At 32.6% G+C, this 26,339-nt stretch overlaps 1 protein-coding gene across 7 annotated transcripts in view; it reads left to right on the top strand.

Moving 5' to 3' along the window:
- TRIQK (triple QxxK/R motif containing) overlaps positions 1-26,103 on the top strand; it is a 70,097-nt gene extending 43,994 nt beyond the window's left edge. For 4 of the 7 annotated variants that reach the window (XM_008001068.3, XM_008001067.3, XM_008001070.3 and 1 more), the window contains 3 exons: positions 269-350; positions 17,684-17,769; positions 22,892-26,103. In XM_008001068.3, the coding sequence (XP_007999259.3) occupies positions 290-350; positions 17,684-17,769; positions 22,892-23,005 (261 nt within the window). In that variant the 5' untranslated portion in view covers positions 269-289 and the 3' untranslated portion in view covers positions 23,006-26,103. The remainder of the gene's footprint in view (positions 1-268; positions 351-17,683; positions 17,770-22,891) is intronic. The other 3 variants (XM_008001069.3, XM_008001072.3, XM_073018199.1) reach the window with 1 other exon arrangement.
- Positions 26,104-26,339: the final 236 nt, after the last annotated feature.

Genomic DNA, 26,339 nt, shown 5'->3' with positions numbered 1-26,339 from the left:
CTGATAGTACTTGATAAGATGAATGTTACCAAAAACAAATGATTGAGAAATTTAATTGCCAGCAATTGTATCGTTGATGATTTATATAAAAGAATTTTATTTTCTTTATGAATATTTAAAGGAAATAAGTCAAAGGTATTTGTACCCATTGCTTTAAAAATGAATTTTATAGAATAAACTTTTTTAGAAATTTTTTATAAAATAAATTTTATAGAATTTTATAGATACTCTTTTTCAAAAAAATTCATTATAATTATTTTCTTTTCAGCAGGCATTTTGGAGATCAAAGATGGGTAGAAAAGATGCTTCTACTATAAAACTTCCTGTTGATCAGTACAGAAAACAAATTGGTAAGCAATGAATTATCTTTGATACACTCCTATGAATTAAGATAAAAACACAATTATGCATATTAAGAAAATACATTTTCTCTAATACATATGATACACAGAAATATATGAGTGAAGAAGGACTTTATAGAGTTTTATGGAAGCAAAATTAAATGCAGTCCTGCTTACCAGTAAAGATATGAACTTCATGTATTTATGATTTTTCAGTGCTCTTATAATTTTAATTTAATAAAACAAAAAATAAATATTCTTTAGGCTGAATGCTTTTATATAATTAGCATTTTTGATTTTATAGTCCATTAAATCATTCCTTTGTATATATATTATAACTTTTAATTCTGTTGACTCTTATTGGCAATAATTTGATAACTTCAAAATTCTGTAAAATATGCTAAATAAAGTAGAACAAATGTCCTTTTATATGGAAACCTGAATTCAGAAAAAAAGAAAGAGAATTCTCCAGAGGTCATATGTGAAAGAAGGATGAAGGAAGACTGGAAATAAGGATTTGTAGTTGGAACTGAGACTCCCAAATATACTTGGACCCTCAAAGAAATACTACCCTAGTAGAATGGTGGACTAGTAAAGCTCACTTAGCACAGGAAGATCACAGGAAGCTTATCTATTTTAAATTAGGCTCTAGGTGCAGGATTTTCTTTTCAAGGATACATGGAGTATTTCTAAAAAATTACCTACCTGCATACTAAGTCACAAAGAAAGCATCCCAAGTTATAAAGAATCAATATCCTATAACTCATTTTTTAATCAAATGTAGTAAATTAGAAATTAGTTAGAAGCAAAAAGGTAACTTCCCCTTCTTCACCCAACCCTCTCCTTTTAGTGCACATTTTTCCATCTCTACCATTGCTTCGGAAATACAAAATAAATAAATAAAAATAACTCTTCTAAAAAACTAAAGGATAAATAAAGAAGTTACAATAGAAGTCAGAAAATAGAGATAATTGGTATCAAAATATAGTATATATCTATTTCATAAATAAGACACAAAAAGTATACTCCATAAAGAAAAATATATTTCTGAAGAACAGAAGACATGCAAACATATAAAAAATATTTGGAATACATATAGCCAATTAAGAATTTTTATAGCACATATTTAAGGTGTACAACATGACCTTTTGCTGTATACACACACATACACATACACATACATACACATACACACACACAGTAGATGATTACTACAGTCAAACCAATTAAAATATGCATCATCTCACATAGTACCTTTTCTGTGTGTGGTGAGTCCTAAAATCTACTCTCAGCAATGATCAGTGTACAATACAATATTATTAACTGTAGTTTTCATGTGATATATCAGATCTATAGTTTATGCATCCTACATAATTGCAACTTTATACCCTTGACCTATATCTCTGCTTTTCCCCTTCCCTCATACTCTGGTAACCACTATTCCACTTTCTTTTTCTAGATATTTGACATCTGTTTTTTAAGATTGAAAAGATAAGAGAGATCATGCAGTAATTTTCTTTCTTTGTCTGGCCTACTTCACTTATGAAGTTTCTGTTTAGAGTTCTTTTTGTTTTATATTAATATTGGTAAAATACCTTTATTTTATTAAGTATTCTGGTATTTTTCTTATCCCTTAATTTTAATCTATAAATTAATGATATAATTGATTTTTAAATATAGCTGGAGAATCTTTGTTTCCAAGCAAGCAAATTTCATTCTATATAATTTAATATGAATGAAAAATCTTGATATATTTTCACATTTTTATTTATATTTTTCATTTGTAGTGATTTTTCCTTTGCTAATCTCCACTCTAACCTTTTTTCTTGAAACTTTTTGATTATGTTTTCTTTTTCACTCTTCAAATTTTCAACATTTTCCATTCCTTTTTTTCTTTTCTTTCCCTTTTTTGGGAAAGGGAGAGGAGAGTCTCAAGTTTTCATAGTTGACTTAATAAAGTATATTAAAATCCTTATTTAACCTAGACAAAAAGGATTTTTAAACTTCTAAATGTGATTACTTTCTCCTATCTTTCACATATGATTTTTTTATTACACTTACTAGAATTTAAATATTCTTGAAGACAGAAGCTCCATCTGATTTTTTTTTGGCATCTCTAATGATGTTCAGAGAAGGTACTTAATAAATATTTAAATAATCAATAAAGCAACTGTCCTAATTCTTAGTTGATTACAATTTTATATGCCCTTTGTTTAACCTAAACTGTTTACATTAATTTAAGTATTTTATCATTTTTCTTGAAATAGTAAGCAGTATGTTTAACTAAATTGAATATTTACTGGAATATGTTGTTCAATTTCTCTTAATTTTGCATTTTAGATTCCTGTTATTCTTTTTGTTGTTTGTCTTTCTTTTACTTCTCTACATCCCCATGGGTACCTTGCATATAACCACTTCTTAAATGTTTGTGGACTTTTTTTGCGTACTAATTGCAAACTCAAGATTGATATTATTTGTAACATCTTCTATTTAACTATAATTCACCTCCATGTATAACTTGTTGCTTGGTTAGCATTTTTAATATGAATTTTCTTGGAAATTACTTTATATTTTATGCACAACTTGGTTTATCTTTAGCAGCTCTAAGCTTAGTGCTTGTTTCTTAGTACTTAATGTGGTGTTAAATGATGATGTGTTTTCTGTAATGGTAATGTATGACAAGCTGTTATGTTCAAGCATTGAAAAATTATCATTGGTTTGAACTGTTTCTATAAAGAAATTAAAATGAAAATTTTGCACGAGATTTTTATTTTCAATGATGAATTTACCAGGCTGCTCTCTATATTCTGGATATCTCCAAATAATTTTGAGAAAAGTTTTACTTTTTGCGTGGTTTGCTTTTGTAGATAATACTTGCTTTTTTTCTTTAAGAAAATTGTCATCCTTTGCATGATTTATGAAAAGTAAAGGTACATTATGCTGATGGTAATCTACTGGATTATTTCTGGTTCTGTAGTTATTTTCATTTTATCAATTTGATTGGTTAATGTTTTACTTAGTTATTTTCCTGTGAGCATTTGTAATTTTATTCATCTTGAAGGTATTAAAATGCAGGCCATTTGTTTACTGACATATTTACTAAAGTTTTTTAACAAGATTCCATACAAAAGACTATTGACCCCCAGTTTTGTCAAAAGACTATTGACCCCCAGTCTTCTTTGGATATTTGTAGTTTGCAATATAGTAACTAAAAATTGTGTTCATATGGCAGTTGCAAATTTACTTTATATAACAAATTGTATTACTTTTATATGTAATTTAGGTAATACAAGAAAAGTAAGATTCCAAGTAGTGTATTGCTTTTTGACGAAGGGAGGAGGGATTTGAAGCACTTGATGAGATTTTTTTCTAAAAATGTTGAAGGAAATATAAAAGTCTTCATTGCTGATTACCAAATATTATTTGCCAGTATTTTTGGCATGCTGTAAATAACTCATCTTCCAATAATTCATTTGAGTAATTAAATTTAGATTGCAAATTTTTCTTTTCAAATATTTTGACTCTTATCTCTCTGCTTTTCTATTGTATCTTAATTGGTGTGGTCTACATAAATGGACAATAAATTATATATCTTTGTTATAGAGATCAGACAGTGAATAGAACTTGGTATTCATCCCAGACAGAATTATGATTGAATGTATTTGCAAGATTAAAGCACTGAATTTACTTTTTTCTAATTAAAGGCAATTAAAGATTTCTAGACACAAATAAAAGACAATGAATTGAGGAATAAGTGCAGGAGCAAGTCCATTTGCAGGTGAAAAGATGTGCCTTTGAAGCAGAACCAGCTGTATTTTCATTGAAAGAATAACAGTTTAGGAAGCTTTTCTGCATGTGCTTGCTTGATAGCATAATGTACTCATAAGCAGCTTATGCAGTATTCAGAAAATAACAGTGCATTAATTTTTAAAGCAGCAAAGGCAGAGGAAGAGCAGTACTGCCACATGATGATAATGAGTGTGGCTAGTGTAAAGTCGACTGTTGAGAAAGAAAGAAACAGTGAGCTTCTAGAAAATGAACATTTATAAAACAATAACCAGATATTCACGTGATAATGAGCTTGAGCAGCAATATCAACAAAGGGCAAAGATATAGTCTTGTTTCTGGGCAAGGGTAAGGAATTGAACAGCAAAAAGCCAAAAGCAGTAAAGTAATCTATTTTTTTTTTTTAATTAAACTAAGGAAGCTCCTATGAAAAACCATGTCATAGTTAAAATGATTGCTTTAAATATGAAATAATGTCTGGCATAGATAACTTTTTAGAACATATGAATGACTGTATCCATCCCTAAAATAGTATAATATGAGGAATGATAAATGATAACAATAAGGTATTTAAACAGTTATTATTTTTATTAAATATGTTTTTATATCTATCAATATTAATATATGTTTTCGTAGATCTCTTTGTATGTACTTAAATGTGTGTGTGTGTGTGTGTTTTACAGGGACAGCACTAATGCCAGAGTTAAACATGTTTTATTCTTAGTGAATATATAAGCAAAGGAACTTTTAACACAGATGATATTTACTAATTAGAAATTATAACTTAAAATGGCTTTTAAAGTATTTTGTTTAAACTGCTGACACTACAGATTGTCTGCATGGTATATGCAAGTAAAAATTGTGAATTTCTGTGCTACTATCTTTGCTATCAAAAACTCCAGAAATAATTTGAAAATTCTTTTATATTAATGTTTATTTTTTAATGACGACTTTCCTTTTAGTTAATACTCATAATCCCTGTTTAAGACTTGAAGCAGGAAATTCTGTTGATTATGTACCTTGAGTTTTCAAGTATATATTTTTAAACCATATTTAACAGGAGGACACAGAGAAGAACTAGTTTGGTTTGTTAAATTTGCTTGAATTGGTGGCTATACACACGTTGTTAAGTGAATGTCAGTCTTATGTAATTGGAAGAAACCATTCACAAAGGTAATCTTTTAGGGCATGAGTACGATGTTTAAAATGATACCAGGCTGAAGTATCCATTCCACTTTGGTCTTAGTTTTATAGGATGTGAGCCACAGATGGAAATAGCCATGATTCCAGAGAAAAACAAGAAATAGAAATGATGGTAGAAAGAGAAAGTCCTTATTCAAAATTTCAACTTATGTCAATCCCTACACAAATTTTCCTTTTCCCTTGTCTTTTGGAATCAATCAATCAACCTCAATCTCTTTCTCTCCCATTTTCAAGTTATTTCAAGATGGATTTCTGTCATTTACAATGAAAATAATTCTGAAAATGATCTAAGGATGTCTCCAGCATCCTCCACAGCTACCCAAACATACATCCCAAACAAGCTTGAGCTGCTGTTCACTAAGTCCAGGATTTTTTTTGCTGCTGCTGTTCTTTTTGAGGAGGAGTCTCGCTCTGTCTCCCAGGCTGGAGTGCAGTGGCGCCATCTCGGCACCCGCCACCACGCTCGGCTAATTTTTTTTTTTTTTTTTTTTTTTTAAATTTTTAGTAGAGATGGGGTTTCACCGTGTTAGTAGTCTTCCTTTTATTATGTTGTGATTTGGCCTAAAGGAAGAGGAAGAAGTGTTTTTAAAATTTTGATAATGGTGACTTTACAGGGAAATTGGTTGTATGGGGAAGATGAGTGTTACATTCTAGGAGCAAGCAAAGAAATACAGGTTCAGGCTATCATTTTCAATTCTCTAGTTGGTCATAATAGTTGTAACTCATGACTTCCCTTCTTCGGTATTCATTTTAGATATTCTTAGTTTGAATCTCAGTTCAAGAATCTTAGTTTGCTGAGGGTCTTTGCCTTTAAAAATTTTAAAATGGTATTAAATTTTATGATTGGTTGAAGTCATACTTGAGTTGTCCCAGGAATTTCCTTACCTCTTCCCATATTCCTTTTGGCATGTGCTATGTATTAACAAACCATTTCAACGGATCTTGATAATCAGCACAAATTACCTCAGCCAACACTATGATTGCGCATTTTACTAGTTTGCGCACAGGTATGTAGAATTCAGACTGCCTAGGTGGCTGGCTCAGCTTTCAATTCAGGAGAACTAGCATTGTATCTTTTCTTAGGTTACCTCTGTTTCCAGATAAACCGAACAAAATACACTACTCAAACTTTGGCCACTGGGACAATTTCTCTTTTTCGTTGTCCTTTGGGTCCATCTTCAATGATTGCTCTAATACCATAGCAGTCTATTTCTAGCTGGTGTGAGAATATGATAAAGGTCTATCTACAAACATTTTTAATGTTAAAATTGTGTACCTAATCTTGTAGTTTATTGAACTAGATAACCTCCAGTTCATGACTGGTAGCTCAGGCCAGATGATTCCTGAGTCTCATGACAAGGTAGTCAGTTCTCCATCCTTTTGGTAGCAATCCAGGAGTTGTTTCTTAGCAGCTGCTACTTGCGGAAGGGGGTATGGCACTGTTCCAAAAGCCTAGAGACTGACACTTTTCTTTTATTCGGACCTGCTGAAGGGTAGCTTCTGTGTCTCAGTTAGCTAACAGTACTTCAGATTCCACTGAATCTACTATGTCATAGACTTCAAGAGATAGAGTATCTGTCACAGCAATCTACTGGAGAGCCTTTTATTGTTCCATGTTCTACTCAACTCTAGGAGCTTTTCAGGTCCCCTTCATAGATAAAATAGGTACTATAGGTTTAAAAAACAAGAACATGAACAACCATGTATCCATCATCCAAGTTAAACATTGAAAATACACCAATAGCTGAGAAACCTTTTATGTACTCCATCATAATTGCAATGCCCTCCATCTTTCCGAGAGATAACCACAATATTACTTTTGTATTAATTATCTTTAAGTACTTGCCACTTAAATTTGTGCCAGAAATCTATCATTTAGTTTTGTCAGTTTACATAGATGATCTTTATATAAATGAAATCATGTTGTATATATTGTTACAAAATTTGCTTCTACTGAATATCATGTTTTAGAGTTTTATTCTTGTTGATGGCTGTCAATATAGTTCATTCATTTTCTATGCTTTATGGCATTCCATTGTTTCTATATACTGGTATTTTTCTTCCAGTCTCCGGGTTTTGGACAGTTATCGATTATTCTTGTTTTTTTTCTATGAATGCTGTTATGAACAATGTTTCTATGAATATTTTTAGACATGTCTGTTCATCGGTTTACATGTACAAGTTTCCCTGCAACATATACCTGGTAGAAGAGTGTTGTATCATAAGTATGGATGTGTGACATAATCAAGTAATGTGAGTGTTGTTTTTGTTTTTTAAGAAGTTGAGCCTATGCACCATGCTTGCTGGTGATGGTAATGGTAAATAGGGTGTGGCAAGTTAATCTTTAATTCTGGGAGACAATTCCAACATGCAGACCTCCATAAATTAGATTTAGGTAGCAAACCTCTTTTAAAAGAATGTTTATTATTGTCTCTCTTATGTATATATCTGAATGAAGTGTCTCAGACACTTTCCAAGGCTTCTCCAAGACTTATATCATATCATTGTCATTGTGATATACTGTGTGGTTGTGAAGCAGTTAAAATCTCTGTGAATCATGTTTTTAACACTGAGATGTGGAGTTTACCTACTCCTGCAGTAGGACTGTAAATATACTGCTGTCCTTTCCAGTAAGGACAGACAGACTCTTGCAGTATCTGTGATCAGGCCTGAGAAAAATGCATTGGCTTGGTTAATTAACTAGTTATTACCATGTGCTAGGGACTTTATCATTCTGGTATAGTAAGAAAATTCTACTATAATTTTAAATTTTCAGTAGTACTCAGTTGGTTTCCATGATATAATTAATCACAGTGAGGAAATAAACAGGCAAGTGAAAATAATCAGTGTGACTGCGTATACAAAGTTTTTCATCATATAGTCAACCTCTGAAATTTCCCCAGGAGTATACATTTCCTTTTCTTTTTTAGTAAAGAAAGGGTGTAATAGTTCTACCTCACACTCACTAACAAAATAGGTGTTAGATCACATATTGGGGAGCCAAGCTGGACATCCTGTCTATTCCCATTATCATTTGAGCCCATGTATTCAAAAATTGGGAAATGAACACAGGGTCTGTTCTGGATCACTGAGTCTGCCATTAGGAATTGATTTTTTTTAAATCAACTGATCTGTTAAACTCCTTCTGGGAGTTAGTGTTCTTTGTATCTTTGCACTTTGATATTTCCAATATTTGAAATTGTTTCTATCATCTACCCACATGGCTTCTTTCCTAACTCCATTCGAGTATAAGCTCAAATGAAATCTTATTAAGGTTTTTTTTTTAAATTTTATTTTTGACTACCATATCTAAAACAATACAAATCTTACTATCATTGTCTGCTCGTCGACAAGTGTATTCTTTTTAGTGCTTTTTATCACCCGATAAATTGAACAATTTTTGTTTGTTTATTATTTGTCTTTTACACAAGGGTTGGATTAACAGGCACTTGACCTGTTTCATTTACACATTAGTTATCAACCTGAACGTAATACTCATTTCTGTGCTTTGTTTTGGTCACACACTATTGAGAAAAAATTATTGATAGAAATAAATAGTTAAATATGATAGGTATCTTAGTATAGATCAAGCAATTTCAGGATGCTCTTCAATTAAACTGATCACAACATGAGAAGAGCAATAGGAAATTTTATTCTGCAACAGAATCACAGGCACATAGAGCCTGCAGTTTTTATTATTAATATAAAATGTCAGCAACCAGGGTATAATAATCCTCCTAACTATGCATGTACCTTTCACTTTTTATAGCAAAACTTTTAGGCTATAATAAGAACATGCATCAAGCAGAGACACCAATATCTTGCCTGGCATTTAATTATCAAAAATGCCTGTGCTACAATAGTATATTCACTTATATAATTCTTTATATGTAGACATTTAAGTGCTTGAATTATTTAAAAAATCTACTGTCTGGATAAAACTTCCATAACAATGACAATGAAGCTGCTCTTAAATGAGCACAGCAAAGTCAAATGCTATAAATAATAATTAGGAAAACCAACACTAAAAATGAATGCACTTCTTATTTCCATTACATTAAAATGTGAAATATTGGATTACTAAAGTTTTTAAAATGTTAAAATTTTGAACATAATTTAGAATATATTTAAAAATAGGAAATTGAATAAAAATTGATTTGAGTTAGTCTGGAAAGTTAGGTATATATTTTATAATTTCTAGGGCAACCATTAAAACATTGATCTAGAGTCAAAATCACAATACATAATTTAAATGGAATGCTAAAAAGTGTTCAAGTAATCCAGAAAGAAGGAAAATGAAAGAGCAACAAAATCAAGGGAACAAAGAGAAACAAATAATAAAATGTTAGACCTTAATGACAACATATCAATAGTTTTATTAAATGTGAACACCTAAGTACACTAATTGAAGGACAGATTTTCACATTGAAATTGTATAAAATTACTTACATATAGGTTGTATATAAGAAATTAACCTCATGAGCAAAATGACTGAACAGAATCCTCTAGTGATCATTCCCCCCCAGGAAGACCAAACTGAACAACTATCCATACAAAAGAGCACCTTCATAAGAATCAAAAAATAGGTGAACCGGTACCTGGCTTTAACATCATATTAAGGAAAGAGGCACCGAAGAGGATTTGAAAGACAATCTTGAGTCACCTACACCACCTCTTTCCCATACTTCACCATTGGCCATGTGGTGTTGAGAGAGAATCTGTGCATTTGCAGGAGGGAGAGTGCAGTGATTGTGGGAATTTGCATTGGAACTCAGTGCTGCCCTGTCACAGTGGAAAGCCACACAGGGAAGAACTTAGCTAGTGCCCACAGAGGGAGCATTTAGACTAGTCCTAGCCAGAGGCAAGTCTTCTATCCTGGTAGTACGAACCTGAGTTTCAGCAAGCGCCATCACCATGGACTAAAAGTCTCTGGGATCCTAGATAAATGTGAAAGGCAGTCTAGGCCACAAGGACTGCAATTCCTTGGCAAGTCCTCATGTTGTGCTGGACTCAGAACCAGTGGACTTGGGGCGCATGTCATCAGAGATGAAAAAGGAGGCATTACAAGTGATATTTCAGAAAAAAAAAAAAAAAGTAGAAGCTACTTTGGGTGACTGAATGCCAATAAATTAGTTAACCTAGAGGAAATGGATAAATTCCTAGACTCATGCAACTCACTAAGATTGAACCATGAAGAAATCCAAAACCTGAATAGAACAATAACAAGTAATGAGATCAAAGCCATAATACATCTTTCAACAAGGAAAAGTCCAGAACCCGATGGCTTCACTGCTGGATTCTACCAAACATTTGAAGAAGAAATAATACCAATCCTACTCAAACTTCCAAAAAATAGAGGAGAAAGGAATGCTTTCAAACTGATTTTACAAGGCCAGTATTACTGCAATACCAAAAACAGACAAGAACACATTTAAAAAAGAAAACTACAGGCCAGTATCCCTGATGAACATTGATGCAAAAATCCTTAACCAAATTTTGGTAAACCAAAGTCCAACAACACATTAAAATATTATTCACCATGAGCAAGTGGGATTTATCCCAGGGGTGCAAGGATGATTGAACATACACAAATCAAACAATGTGATACATCATATCAACAGAATGAAGGACAAAAAACATATAAACATTTCAATTAATGGTGAAAAAGCATTTGATAAAAATTTAACATCCCTTCATGATAAAAAAAAACCCTCAAAAAAACTGGGTATAAAAAGAACATACCTCAACATAATAAAAGCTGTATATGATAGACCCATAGCTAGTATCATACGAATGGGGAAAAACTGAAAGCCCTTTCTCTAAGATCTGGAACAAGACAAGACTGCTCACTTTCCACTCCTGTTATTCAATGTAGTACTGGAAGTCATAAATAGAGCAATCAGACAAAAGAAAGAAAGAAAGGACATCCAAAATGGAAAGGAAGAAATCAAATTATCCTTGTTTGCATATGATATGGTCTTCTATTTGGAAAAAACAAAAGTCTTTATGAGAAACTATTAAAACTAATAAGAAATTTCAGTATAGTTGCAAGAGTTGATTTTTGTACAAAATCAACATACAAAAATCAGCAGGATTTCCATATGCCAACAGCAAAGAGTCCAAAAAAAAAATCGAGAAAGTAATCCCATTTGCAATAACTGCAAATAAAACAAAATACCTAGGAATAAACTTAAGCAAAGAAGCTAAATATTTCTATAATGAAAACTATAAAACTATGATAAAAATTTGAAGAGAAGACACACAAAAAAAGGAAAAATATTCCATGTTTTTTTATTGGAAAAATCAGTATTGCTAAATTGTTTACCCAAAGCAAACTACAAATTCAATGCAATCTCTATCAAAATGCCAATGAAATTCTTTACAGAAATGGAAAAAGTAATCCTAACATTTATATTAAACCAAAAAAGCCTCAGAATTGCCAAAGTCATCCTGAGCAAAAAGAACAAAACTGGAAGAATCACATTAACTGACTTCAGATTATACTGCGGAACTGTAGCAACCAAAACAGCATGCTACTCTCATAAAACCAGACACATACACGAATGGAACAGAATAGAGAACCTCGAAACAGATTATTTCATCACAGTGAACTCATTTTTGACAAAGGTGCTAGGAACATACATTAAGGAATGAACAGTCGTTTCAAACAATGGTGCTGTGGAAACTGGATATCTATATTCAGAACACAGAAACTAGAACTCTATCTTTTACCATATACAAAAATCAAATCAAAATGGATTAAAGACTGAAACCTCAAACTATGAAACTAGTAAAGGAAAACCCTCCAGGAAATTGGACTGGGTAAAGATTTCTTGAATTGTAGTTCACAAGCACAGACAACCAAACCAAAAATGGAGAAGTGGGATTACATCACATTGAAAAGCTTCTGCACAGCAAAGGAAACTGTCAATAAAGTGAAAGGGACAACCCACAGAATGGGAGAAAGTATTTGTAAACTATGTAATGAAGGATTAATAACTGGCATACATAAAGAACTCAAACAACCCAATAGGACAAAGTTTAATAATCTGAGTTTTGAATGAGCAAAAGATCTGAATAGGCATTTCTCAAAAGGAGCATGCAAATTGCAAACAGGTATATGAAAAGGTTCTCAAAATCGTTAATCATCAGAGAAATGCAAATAAAAAATACAATGAAATATCATCTCACCCCAGTTAAAATGGCTTTTATCCAAAAGGTGCAAGAACGAATGCTGGTGAGGATGTGGAGGAAAGGAAAACCTCATACACTGTTGGTGGGAATGTAAATTAGTGCAAGCACTATGGAAAACAGTTTGGAGGTTCCCCAAAAACCTAAAAATGGAGCTACCACATGATCCAGCAACCCTATTGCTAGGTATATACCCAAAAGAAAGGAAATCCAGATACCAAAAAGTTCATGACCAGCCTGGACAATATGGCAAAACGCCATCTCTACTAAAAATACAAAAATTAGCCAGGCGTGGTGGTGCTTGCCTGTAATCCTAGCTACTTGGAGTCTGAGGCAGGAGAATTGCTTGAACCTGGGAGGTGGAGGTTGCAGTGAGCCAGGATCACGCCATTGCACTCCAACCTGGGAGACAAGAGTGAAATAACATTTAAAAAAAAAAAGAAAAAAAAATGCAATGTTGGCACAAGCATACCACAGATATTCCCATTCCAAAAGGGAGAAATAGTCAAGAAAAAAGGAGTAACAGATTCCAAGCAAGTCCAAAACCCAACAGGGAAAACGACATTAAATCTTAAAGCTGGACAATAATATCCTTTGACTCCAGGTCCCACATCCTGGTCACATTGGGGCAGGCATCGGGCCCCCAAGGCCTCAGGCAACCCTCCCCATATGGCTTTACTGGGCTCAAAGACCTAGCAGCTCTCTGAGGTTGGAGTCTTTTGCCTGGTTCTTTCCAAGGCTGCAACTGCACACTGGTAGTTGATACTTGAGTCTCTGAGGTGGCTTTTCTCCTGTGGCTTCACTAGGCATTGCCCTAGTCAGGGCTCTCTGCCGTGGCTTCACCCCTGCGACAAGTTTCTGCTGGGGCTCCCAGTCTATCCAGAACATGTTTTGAAATCTAGTTGGAGGCCTCCATGGCCTCACAGTTCATGAAATCAGCAGATCTGCAGAATCGGCACTACATGAACCCTGCTAAGACTTACCCCTTGTGCCTCCTTGAGCTGCAGCACAAGCTTCACCTGGGCCTGCTGAAGCCACAGCTGGCATGGCTGAGGGGTGCTGTGATGGAATGTGAGAAAGAGAGCCCCCAGGCAACTCCAAGTAGCGAATACAGAGGTAACCTGGAGGCCTCTCTGGAGACCTTGCCCTTAAGATCTTCTGGACTCATAGATCTCTGAAATGCCTTTGGGGTCTTTCATTCTCCTGATGAATAGCACCTGGTCCCCTTCTCTCCCTAGTAATCTCGTTAGTAAAGGGTTGCTTGGTCATGCCTTTAGTATTCTCTCCTCAACACACTTTTAAAAAATTCTTTACATGGCCAGGCTGAGAGTTTTATTTATCTTTCCCTTCTGTTTCTCTTTTAATTGTAAATTTTACCTCTTAATCATTTCTTTTTTTTTGCACTGCTTACTATATGAGGTCAAAGGCAGTCATGCAACTCCTTCAGTATTTTGCTTAGAAATTTATTCTAGCAGATACTTTAGTCCATTGCTCATAAATTTTGTCTTCCATATAAAGTCTTTGACATGGAAGCAATTCAGCCATGTTCTTTGCCAATTTATAACAAGGATGGCCTTTACTCCATGTCCCAATATGATGTCCCCCATTTCCATCTGAGACCTCATCGAAATGGCCTTTACTTTTCATGTTTCTATGAATATTCTGATTATGACCACTTAAATAACCCCTAAGAAGATTCAGACTTTCCTTATAGCTCACCATTTCTTCTGAGCCCCCCCAGAATCACATTTAATGCTTCCTTCATAGCAATACAGGGTTTTTCTAGCCTGCTCATTCAAAGTCATCCAGCCCCCTCCCCGTTGCACATTTCCAAAGCCACTTCCACATTTCCAGGTGTTTTTTATAGCAGCATCCCTACTTCTTGGTACCAGTTTTCTGTCTTAGTCCATTTGGTGCTGCTATAACAAAACCTCTGAGACTGGAAAATATATAAAGAACAGAGATTTATTTCTTACAATTGTGGAGACTGGGAAGTCTAAGCTTAAGGGGCCTGCATCTGGCAAGGGCCTTGTGAATGCATTACCCCATGGTGGAAGGCAGAAGGGCAAAAGAGCATGCACAAGAGAGAATGAGGAAGTAAGCTGAATTTATCTTTTTATTATGAACTAACTTCCGTGATAATTAACCCACTCTCACAATAATGGCATTAATTTATTCATGAGAGCAGAGTCCTCCTGATCCACTCTCCTCTTAGAGATCCCACCTCTCAAAACTGTTGCACTGGAAATTAAGTTTCCAACATGAATTGTGTGGGACACATTCAAACCACAGCAGATGACCACTAAGGTAACTGTGCAGAGACTCCAGTGACCATAGACTATTGAATACAGTCTTTATAGAATTAGGTCAGAAAAGTTACTAAACCAAGGTATTCTAACAACAACAACAACAAAGAGCAAATAACAGTAACAACAAACCTCAGGAGTGATCTAATTTGCAGAGTTTCCACATTACGTTATCAAATATGTTTGATTTTCAATTTAAAATTATGAAACGCGTAAAGAACTAATAGGGTAGTTCATACCCAGAAAAATGCAGTAGACCTGTTCCTAGGGAAGCTCAGACACTGGACTTGATTGAGGCCCCAGATTGGCTTCATAGGCTTGAATTATCAAGTTTTTCTCTCCACATATGATTTAATGAGCAGTTGTCAAATAGCTACTTTGGTTATTGCATCACTGATACAACCAAAATCAGTTGTTCAAGAAACAGTCTACATATAAAATTTAGATTATGTAAGTGTGTGTGTGTTTTTTTCCCTTGGATGTAAGTACTCAGAAGGCAGGGACTTCTATATTTTATATTTTTTACCATCATGTGGGCATAGGTATCTTTCTTGAAGCCATAAATAATGTTGAAAACCTCTTTGGGTACAATGGAATGATCTGGTTTTAGTTATAAAGAACTTAGCAGACACTCCTGTAAATGTTTTCACTTAGTAAACTAAAACCGCATTTTACAATATACATTTTTGGATATCATAGTCGACAAGGAGAATACTAAATTTATGACAGATGCACTGCTTGGAAAAGTACCAGGTATACAATAACTTTTAATACTGTCTTTTTATTATCAATACAGTTTCAAATGTTAATATCAACTTGAATACAAATCTGGAAGTATTCTCTAAGAATATAAGAGTTGAATTGAAATAGAATATTAGAATAGAATATTTAACCAATGGTTTTATGGCAGTTGAAGTAGAGTGATAAATTCTCATTTTAGCATTAACTCTTAGATATTTGAGTGTGTTTTATGACAGATACATTATCCAAAATATTTCATATCTGTATAAAAAGTATGAGTTAAGATAATCCTCTTGCATCTGTTTATTCCCACCCCCCGCCCCACCATCACATCAAGAGATTATAGGGCATATACAGGATAAAATAAGAAATTACTTTGTGATAAGTCTGCAATCTTCAAATATCTTTTAGAATTCTCGTTAGAAACTTGCTTTGTAACCCTGACTGGAGGCCTTTGATGTGTCACCATTTTCATTGTTCTGAACTGTTTATATCTCAGCAGGAATAATGACACGAATAGTTTGACTGTGGAGATGTGAAATTAGAGTGAACGCTTGTCAAGATTTTTTCATCAAAATTAAATTTGCTCATTTAAAATGGGTCAGAGTAACATTTTTCTGTATTTTGTTCATTCCATTATTTAAATTTAGATCATTTGATACATATTATGACAATTGGCTCACTTTTAGATCATCAAACCCCATCATCAAGTAATATTTATTATTCTTCTGCATGCTCATTGATTCAGAGTTATTACCATACAATAGCAGTTAAGGAAAGAGCATACAATCATTTAAAAACAAAATACCTTGCTTTCCAGCCAAACAAACACTTTTATGTGTCTAATGGACACAAATATAGTGTTTCTTCACTACGCCCATCCATTTCACTCTCATTTGACTACATTTCTAGTTCTAAAACTCTATATGAAACTTTAAAGATACTTTTGAATCATTAGTAGACACATTAAGATGTATTGCACATTAAATTTTTTATGATATACTTGAGTTTAGACCAACTGCTTTTAAATTTATTTCAATGTGAAGAAGGTGTGGAAATTAAAGTTAGAATTTGTATTATTTAGATGAAGTGATGTAGCGATGAGTTTTATAAAGGAACTGGTCATCAAAAGGAAAGGGAAAGGATAAAAATAAAACAAAATAAGAATCTAAAATAGCCAGAGAGATTATCCAATCATGTATTAACTCCTCCTGAGACTAACATATTATACTTACGTTTGAGGCTCATTTTGCCTCAGTTCCTGGTTAAGAGTTGGCTAACAAAAAATATATCATTTTAATGAATGCTTTCACTGCTCGGGTTCTTGTTGTTAAACCTATATTCTCCCCAGGCTGTGTAATCCACTTTTTTACTCTTTGCTGGAGTCACTAGATGATACACAAAGGAAATTTTGTGGCACCAACTCAGTTTCGGGTATTTTTGGCTGTGAAATGTGGAAGAGATTATTCAAACTAATATCTAAATGTAGCTATCCTATAACTTCCATCTAGCCATGTTAATTTTGTTCTCTATTAAGAGGAGATAAAAGTTAAATACATATTGTTCTAATGAATTCAGATGAGGCTAAAAGTTAAGTATTTATAGGTTTCTTCTTTAGTCTTTTACTCAGTATATATAATTACATAATATAATTATATAGAAAACTTGGGGATATTTCTCACTTATGTTTTGAATGCTTAATGTATCCATAATAAAATGCATTTATAATGAGCTGTTACTTTTAGGAAGACAAAGTTAACTTTACCTATTGATGGGATCTTACATATACTCATTTACTTATGCATTTGTTTCCAAATGCTTCCAAAAGGTTTTTCTTTACTTTAAATTTCGTGTTCTCTAAAACAAGTTTTTATCTTTTTTGACATTCACTATACAGCAAATCGAAGATGTCTGTCAGTATCTTCTTCCTGAAAAAGTAAGAGAGAAGGAAAAGTTGACCTTTTGGTGACAAGTTTATGGTTACCACAACTGGAAACTACTTTGCAACTCTGTGTCCCTGTTTCACTGTATTTAAACATTCTTTGACATTTCAAATGATTGTTAAACTTAATTATATATAAGCATAACTCATTGTCTGAAACTATTTCTTTTTAGGAAAACAGGATTATAAAAAAACTAAACCTATTTTACGAGCAACCAAATTAAAAGCAGAAGCAAAGAAAACAGCAATAGGCATAAAGGTAAACCTCTATTTGATAACTTTAAAATTTGATATGTGCATGCCATTTCATTTTCTAAAACTGGATTGCATAAATGTTGAATTCTAAATGTTTTATGACATTTCACAATCTAAATAGAATGCCAGACTTGAAGGTTTTTGTAAAGAATTTACTTAATGGAAAACATCCTTCCTATTCTGAGATTTTGGAGGGTCTTAAAACAGTGTCACTTAAGAGAATCAGTTATACTTAAAGGTGCAATTTATTTTCTCTCTAGCTACTGTGTGTATTATTCAGACATTTCAGTGATGTATGTGGCGTTCGTCAGAAATTTCTTTCGTTTTTCAATATATTTCATTTTATAGTTGTTTAAATTGCAGTTATAATTATATATATTGAGATTATTAATATATGTAATTTTACTCTACTTATTTTATTGTTGTCAGTACTCTCTGATGAAATTATAATGGCATTCCTAAACTTGTTCTTTCAGAATACCAGTGTTTTATCTGCTTAAGAGGGATAAATACAACTGAGAATGATGTTAGCAGATATTAATTTAATGTGCTAACACAATGAAGCTCAACAAATTGCATTTAAATTATTGACCATGTCAATCTTTTGCCAGGTATTTAGAGTTGAATTAAACTATTAATAGAAGAATTAATTTGGCAACTCTACTATTAAAGGTGTAAAACAAAAATGACCAGTACATATATTTTATTTAAATATTAACATGTTAAAAGGAGATTTTGGGTTTTATCTGGCAGATGAAAAATCAATTTTTCTGAGTTATAGCTTACAGCAAATGCCAAGGTATTACTACCAAGCTGTAACAGCTGTTGAACTGCCAGATGATATATTTGGTTGTCTTCCAGAATTTGCTATTATGATCACGAAACACTGCCTTCTTTTCGCTCCTGATTGCTGATTTTGATCAAGCATTGCCGTGTGATGCAGTATGTTTGCACAACACCATTTCTTCAGTGCTGTGTGTCAGTTTTTATTGAAAAGAAAAGTAAATTGCCTTTTTGTTCAAATGAGAGAAGATTCATCTTTTGAAGTATTTTTCTAATTTCATGTGAAATTTCATTCATTAAAAAAATTCTTTATGACGTGACTTTTTAAAAAAGCAGTGTTGAGTTTTTTAAACTTTTACATTTGGTTACTTGATGACCATTTCTTTAAGCGAGAACATTGTCTGTCATTGCCCTTAAAGGCAATATGTCACTTACTTTTATCTTTCACAATACAGTGGGATATTTGTTGTTTTAGTTAGTTTGTTTCTTAGAAAAATACGGAGTAACAAAAACCGCTTGTGGCACAATATGATGAGAATTTAGATATTAGGATTTGAGAAATAGTGCAGCTATTTATGTATTTATATACACCTTTATACACACACCTTTGTATACATTTGCTCCTGTAATTTGTTGTTATTCTTTAAATTTGAAGAAATAATAATGTTCCCAGTATGAGATAAGGCCTGCCTTATAGTGCGGTTATCTAGTATCTTTTCCAAAACACTGTAGAATTTGCTGATCTTTCTAGGAGAAAACATTTTTCTTAGATTTTATTTAATATTTAAAGTGTCAACAGAAAACTTCCAAACTGACAGCAGAATATAGCTCCTTTTTAATAAGCTAACATATCATTTTGATTTGTAAACCTGTGGAAAACAAAAACCTTAACCTTAAATATTACTTACTTGGCTTGAAAATTTATGTGAAGAGCCTATTAAGATGATATGAAACTTTTTAGAATCAGGACCTTGAAGATGTTTTACATTTCAAATCTGGCATACTAATTAGTTTGCCCTGTCAAACTTTGATTGCCTTGTCATTTTGGCATAGGATTTTAAATAACAAAGTTTCTTTCAGCAATTGCCATTTAATGCTTTTTAATTTCCCCAGTGAGTGATTTTATCCATATTGATAATGTCAGAGAAGCAACTAAGGACTAATGAACATCAAACATATTTTACTCTTATCTAGTTGATATAGAATGATCGTAATATTGTAATATCTTATCACTTTACTACATAGTATTTTGAATGAATCATAGATATACTCTTCATATAATTCAAATCTATAGAAAATATGAACAGATGCATGGGTAGAAGAATAACAGCAATGAGAACAGCACTGAGCTCAGGATAAGAAGACCTAGAATCCTATCCCCTTTGCCCCTTCGTTTTGCCATGATCTAGCTAAGTCTAAGTTGGCACATTTATAAAATGGAAATTTTGCCATTTACCTCATAATGTTGTCAGGAGAGTTCAATAATACACTAGAAACACTGAACATTGAATTGAACGCATAGAAGTCATTTATGAATTATTAGCTGATTGAGACAACATTTGTTTGAATTAGCCATTCCCACTTTGTGTAAGTAAGTCTCTCCTTCAGTGTTTGTCATCGGCCTTAAGATACCCTCCTAAAGTGAGCATTGTGTTGCCATATTATATATTACAAAATGTTCTCAGATTGGCTTTGAGATAGTATTATGCATATTAGTGTTGTAAAGTTTTAAAAACATTACTAATTTTAATATTCCTGTGTAAAGATTATATAAATTTTACTCAATCTTTCATTATTATAAATTACAATAAATATTATAATAGTATAGCACCTGTGAAAAGAAAGATGAATAAGACATGATCATCTTGGAAGAGCTTATATAAGAAATCACTTATAGATTTAATTACCGTATCAAATCAACAGTACTGATTGAGAAATCATGGGCTAGAGATAGGAAAAATTATACAATAGGGGCTTAACCCTCAGAGGCTTCTAGTGCTTTTTGTAAATGTATGTTTAGTAATAGAAAGCGTTCTGAGGGAACAGTTAGCAATATTCGCATAAGATATTAATACATTCTTCTGAAACCTAGACTTAATTTCTACTAAGAAGGTACTTTTTTATTTTCTGTGTTTTAGAAATATAAAGAAAATCGCATAATTTATTACCCAGTAATGCAATGAGTGCCACCTAAAAAATGTTTGCACAACTAAGTTTGCTATTTAGTTGCTGCTCAATTAAAAGATTATTTTTCAAGAATTACAGCATCACTAACTTTTATTCAGAATGCAAATACCGATTTTCTAGCGTTTAGATGGAAAGGACTTACATTTGTTAAGGAGTTGATTTTTGTATTTAAAAAGTTTATATGAAAAGCATAATTATAATGAAAGAATAAGGATCACAATTTTAGTCTTGTTACGTAAATAAAATATTCAAGTGCGAACCAGATCCTGCCAGCAACCCCTTGGGATGAGCCAGCTTGAAATGTTATGTTTGTTCTTTTTTGTTCTTTTTGATTTAAAGCTAAAAATAGCCAAAGGGGGCAAGGGAATCATAAATGCCTGTAGGTCTCTAAGTTATGGTTGGTGTCACCAGCATCCTGTAAGCATTATTTTCAAGTTTTACCATTGTTTCAACTCTCCACTCAGCCTCTACAATGCTTGTCTCCTCAATGAAGAGATAATTTTTGAAGAAAATTATTGGCTATACCTTTCCACCTAGTACCTTTAAGCCACACCCACACCGTACATTGAACAGATGTAATGAATTAATGGGTCTTCTGAAGTGGTATTCTATGAATATTCTCTGCTTCCTACCCCTTAAATGCCTTTTCATGCCTCTGGGTGTTCTGAAAATATATAGTGAAATGATACAGAGTTGCTTTAAGGACAAGGAATTGAAAAGCAGCAATTAGAACTGATTATCAATAAGATATGAATCATGGCCTCCAATCAAGAGTACAAACTTAATTCTTGCATTAAGATTGGGTGAATGGGGACTGCTGTTGAACAGTTTTGTTGTCCACTATACAGAACAGATGGAGTTTGCAGTTGTGTGTCACTTGTTTATTACATCCTCTTAAAATTAGTAGCTGTGTAACCAGATGGGTCTGGGAGCACAGCTGTGGATATAAGAAAATAAATGAAACCTGTCTGATGCTGCCATGCCCTTTTGAGATGCCAAAGTGTTTCAACTGCAACAAAGAAAAAATTCACTTTCCTTTGACATTATATTGGTATATTAGATTTAAAAAATGGAATCTTACAAAAATTTTTGACACTGAGTTTTTCAACCTCTTGGTTTTTATTAATATTTATTTTCATAGTTTGGACATCTAAATAAATATAATTGTGAAACTAAAAATCTGTATAAAATATCTATCTATAAATTCAACATTCATGTAAAAATTCCATGTTGATTATAAGCCAAATTCATTTTAATGCTTTTAAAGTTTATTATTACTGACTTTACCTTCTTGTGAAATATAAACTATATTCATGTAAATGCAAATAAATTGCTTCTCTGTAAAACAGTGCCAGGTAAAGGGCATAATACACAGTAGAAATTAGAATATAGTATTAGGCCCTTTAGGATACTGAACTGGCACTCTATTTGCTTTTTTTTTTGATTTGGCCAAATGATATGTTAATGTTAAGAAAGTTCTGGAAGGTATACACACAGAGAGATATATACATACACATACTTTTTGAGAGATAATATGATTTTTATAATATATGAATAAATTTTTTATCATTATTTCAATACAGTTGATTAATTTAATCCACATCACATCGCAAATGAAAAATCTGGACCCATCCTTCACAGTTGTGATAAACTGTACTGTAATATAATCTAGAGACCAGTTACAACTGTTTCTTTACAATGAAAAGGAATGATAATTTAAAAAAAAAACAACTGTGCCCAAATGCTATCATTAATACTGAATATGTTGAAGCCACAAATAAAGTTAAACACACTCAAATAGAAAACAGATCAACTGTGTAGATACAAACTGCATTGCTTGTATCGAGCATCCTGATATCCAAACTATAAAAATATATTAAAATGATACCTTTTTAGTATTAGTATTAGGAAAAAACAAATTAGCTAGAAATAATAATACCAATGACTCACCCACTGATGTATTTGTCATTTCATTGGGACTTGCCAAGCACAAAACAAGTTTCTTAATGGCAAAAAATTGTAAAAAGGATATGATTATTAGATTCAAATTATTAATTCTAGACCATGGAATAATATAGTTATATTATCTGGTGAAACTAATAACATTAACCAATCTTTTTTCATCAATTTCAAGTCTACTTTTTTTTTCTTCTCAGGAAGTTGGCCTTGTACTTGCAGCTATATTGGCGCTACTACTGGCTTTCTATGCTTTCTTTTATCTCAGACTCACCACAGATGTTGACCCTGATCTGGACCAAGATGAAGATTAGCTAAGCATCAATCAATGCATGAAAGAGAAATAACTTTATGAAAGCACCCTTTGGGACCAAAACTTTCAATACTGAACCTGTAACATCTTTAATTCTTTCTGCTAATATTTTCAGTTTGCAGATATATGATTTTAAATAGTTGCATAGGATATCAAGAAAAGAACCTTACCTAGCAATGCAGTATAATATGTGCTACTAGATACTTTTATATATCTTTCTACTTTGACAGCCACCCTATACATGATACATTTAGATGAAATGGAAACCAGATCCTAAATTTTTCAAATGTCATTGCCAATTTATGTGTATAATTCCATCACTTCCAGATTACTAAGTCTGTTTTTGTTCTATATACATCATAATTTAGTATATATTCTTATTTACAGAAACATACTCAAATCACATTCAGAAAGAACAAAAAGTCATGGGAAATTTTTTATTTTACGACAAAGCCCTGCTCTCTTTCTGGAAGTATTTTATATCATTAGAGAGACTATCTGCACATACATCTACAGTAATCTTTTTCCTTCTTTGCCAACTGTTCATTGCACATGTGCTCCATCAGAAATGGCACCTGGATGACAGAAGCTCAAAGAGTCACATATGTCTCTAAAATAGAGTTCTTTTCCTCTTGGGCTGTCTGAACTGGTGTAAATAGAAAGTTCAGTTGATCTTGGTTTTAATTAACTTATTACTCTATTAATATAACCTTGGAATTCTATTTTAATTATGTTGTTCTGGCTGCTTGTAGTATCAGTTTGCCCCTCTTGTTAAGGAGATATGTAACAATCTGTCATTTAATTGTGCCGTCTTTTTCACATAACAGTAATAGCAAAAATCCTACCTACTCAGAATCATCTTCTTAGGTTGTCTCCTAAATCTGAACAATACAGTGGTTTTATAAAATTACATTTTGTCTCTTGAGAGTTAATCAATTAGAACTCTTTAGGGAGAAAATAAATAATAGAAGAAAATATATGCTTCATATTACTTTCATATGTAATTATCTGTTTATATAATTTTTCAATGTATTTTGCATTTGTGGGAGCATAATGACCTGTACATTCAATATTTTTACTGGTAATTCAATTTTTAAATATGTTTTTACAACATGTGAACACATAAAGTGTAGAAAACTGGAAAATACATGTCCACAGAAAGAGTTATGAGCTACTACCTTATGTAAAGATGCAAAGAAAGTGAAATTGTTGGAAACATGTGCACAAAATGTTTTATATTATATACATTGTATTTATGACGAATAAATAAAATAATAAGATTGTTTTCCTACTAGCCAAGAGAATAAATCCTTGGGAAATATCTGAGGAGTATGTAGGGCTTCATAAGCACTGCTTCTAAAAGATATTCTTTGATACTTTTGCAAAAAGTCGAATGTGACTGTGTAGCATTATGTTCTGTAGAATTTTTTTCAAGTAGCATAATTTATTTCATTGGTGTGAAAACAGCCAAAGGTTCCAATATCCTCACAAATCATTTATGCCAAACATCTGAGGGCAAAATTTAGCCAGTGTTATTTACTAGATTCTTCCCTTTGAACTCACAAACTCAAGAGACAGACCAAGAGTTCTTATATACTCACCACAGCGGACCAATCCAAGTGGCATTTTTAGGAAAGGTTGCAGCATTTAATGCCATGTGGTATGTCTGTTCGTCAAGTGGGTGGCAAGGGAATATCCAAGCTGGCATTTTGGATATGATGGGCCTTTTACTTTCCTGAGTGACATGCCACATGTCAAGAAATACTGCTCCCCCCCCCACTCCCATCACATTTACGTGAACAATTTTCATTTAGTTATTTCCCCTTCCATATGGTGTTAAAAACAGTCATATTAAATAAAGATTATTTCTAGTTTTCAGTGGTAATTTAAATGAGAGGATATGTAATAATTGCTTATTAGATACTTATCCAAATGAAATATAACAGAGTTTACAGTACTTAAAATAGGTGATTATGCTCTTGGAAATGTTTGAAAATTCATCATCCTGAAAAAAACTTTACCATTCTGTTTTACCCTTGAGGTGTTTTGGGGGAAAAATGTTTTTGATAGTAATAACTATTAATCTAAATATAGTATAATTATAGGCAAATTTCACTGCCTAGTTTTATTGATATCCTGAGTCTACAGCTAGTCCATTCGTATGACTGATTGATTTATGATAGCTCCAGAGAACCATAAATTTCGATGGCTAAACTCTCTGATTTCAGTAAATAGCAGGTAAAGTGACACAATATATGTTTACACAACACTGTTCTCATGAAATGCAAATTTTACAAAACTCACATTAACTGGGAAGCAGCCAACCCTCTGTAGAGAAATCCCAGATTGGAAGTCTGGTTTGAATCTTTGAAGACAGAAAGGTAATATCCGGCCTGCTGTTTTAAAGGGACCACACTTTTGAATACCTACTGGTGTTTGGCATAAATCTGAGACTGGCACCAGACACAATGTTAGATGTGGGTATTTTCCCTCCAGTAATTCACTACTCAGAGTAATTTGGAAGACAAAAACAGAAAAAAATCGTAATGATTTTTTAAATGTTAGAATCTATTTGTTAACATACTCTGCAAAATAAATTTCAACTAATGCAATAGATTTAAAATATAGCCTATGGAATACTGTGATTGAAGTTTGAAGGCTTGCCGGTTCTTATTTTGCATGCAAGTTTAGATGGGGTAAAGAATGTATAAATTTATTTGAGATGAGATACAGTATTGTAAAAATATAAACTTATCTAGAATTTCTTTTAAAACAAGCAAAAGCCTATTTTACTACAAATGTTGGGTGGGTAGTTGTTTTAAGGTGGCAAAACACTTCAAGATTTTCTAACTTTTTAATTTTTCATAAAGACAGAAGAAATACTTTTACCCTAACCAATGATTGTAAGATCTTGAGAGTATGTTCTTACTCATTTCTGTAATTGTAGTAGTGTGGTCATCTGCATATAAATTTAATAAACGCATGTTAAAATTTAAGTTAATGCCTTTTAGTCCTCTCAGAGTCTGTCACAGTTCTTTGTGGAAAGTAGATGATCAAAAAATGTTTGAATTTAATAAATAAAACTTAAAAATCACAATATCAATCATCTCAGCATTTACCATTTATGGCCCTTGGTTGTACTGAGATATATATGTGTTTCACCCTGATTCTCTTTAAATCAAGACAACTAGCATTAAGGTCGCTATAAAATAGAAACATTGCTCTTTTCTAGGGAATCAAATATGCTATTTTTATCTTAGAATTTATTGAAAACTATACTCAGTGTTTGAATTCAACTTAGCATGCATTTTCACTCCAAATGAAAATAGAACTCA

This window comes from Chlorocebus sabaeus, chromosome 8, assembly GCF_047675955.1.
Source record: "Chlorocebus sabaeus isolate Y175 chromosome 8, mChlSab1.0.hap1, whole genome shotgun sequence".
In the NCBI taxonomy this organism is placed as follows: domain Eukaryota; kingdom Metazoa; phylum Chordata; class Mammalia; order Primates; family Cercopithecidae; genus Chlorocebus; species Chlorocebus sabaeus.
This window is presented reverse-complemented; position numbering and strand designations above follow the sequence as displayed.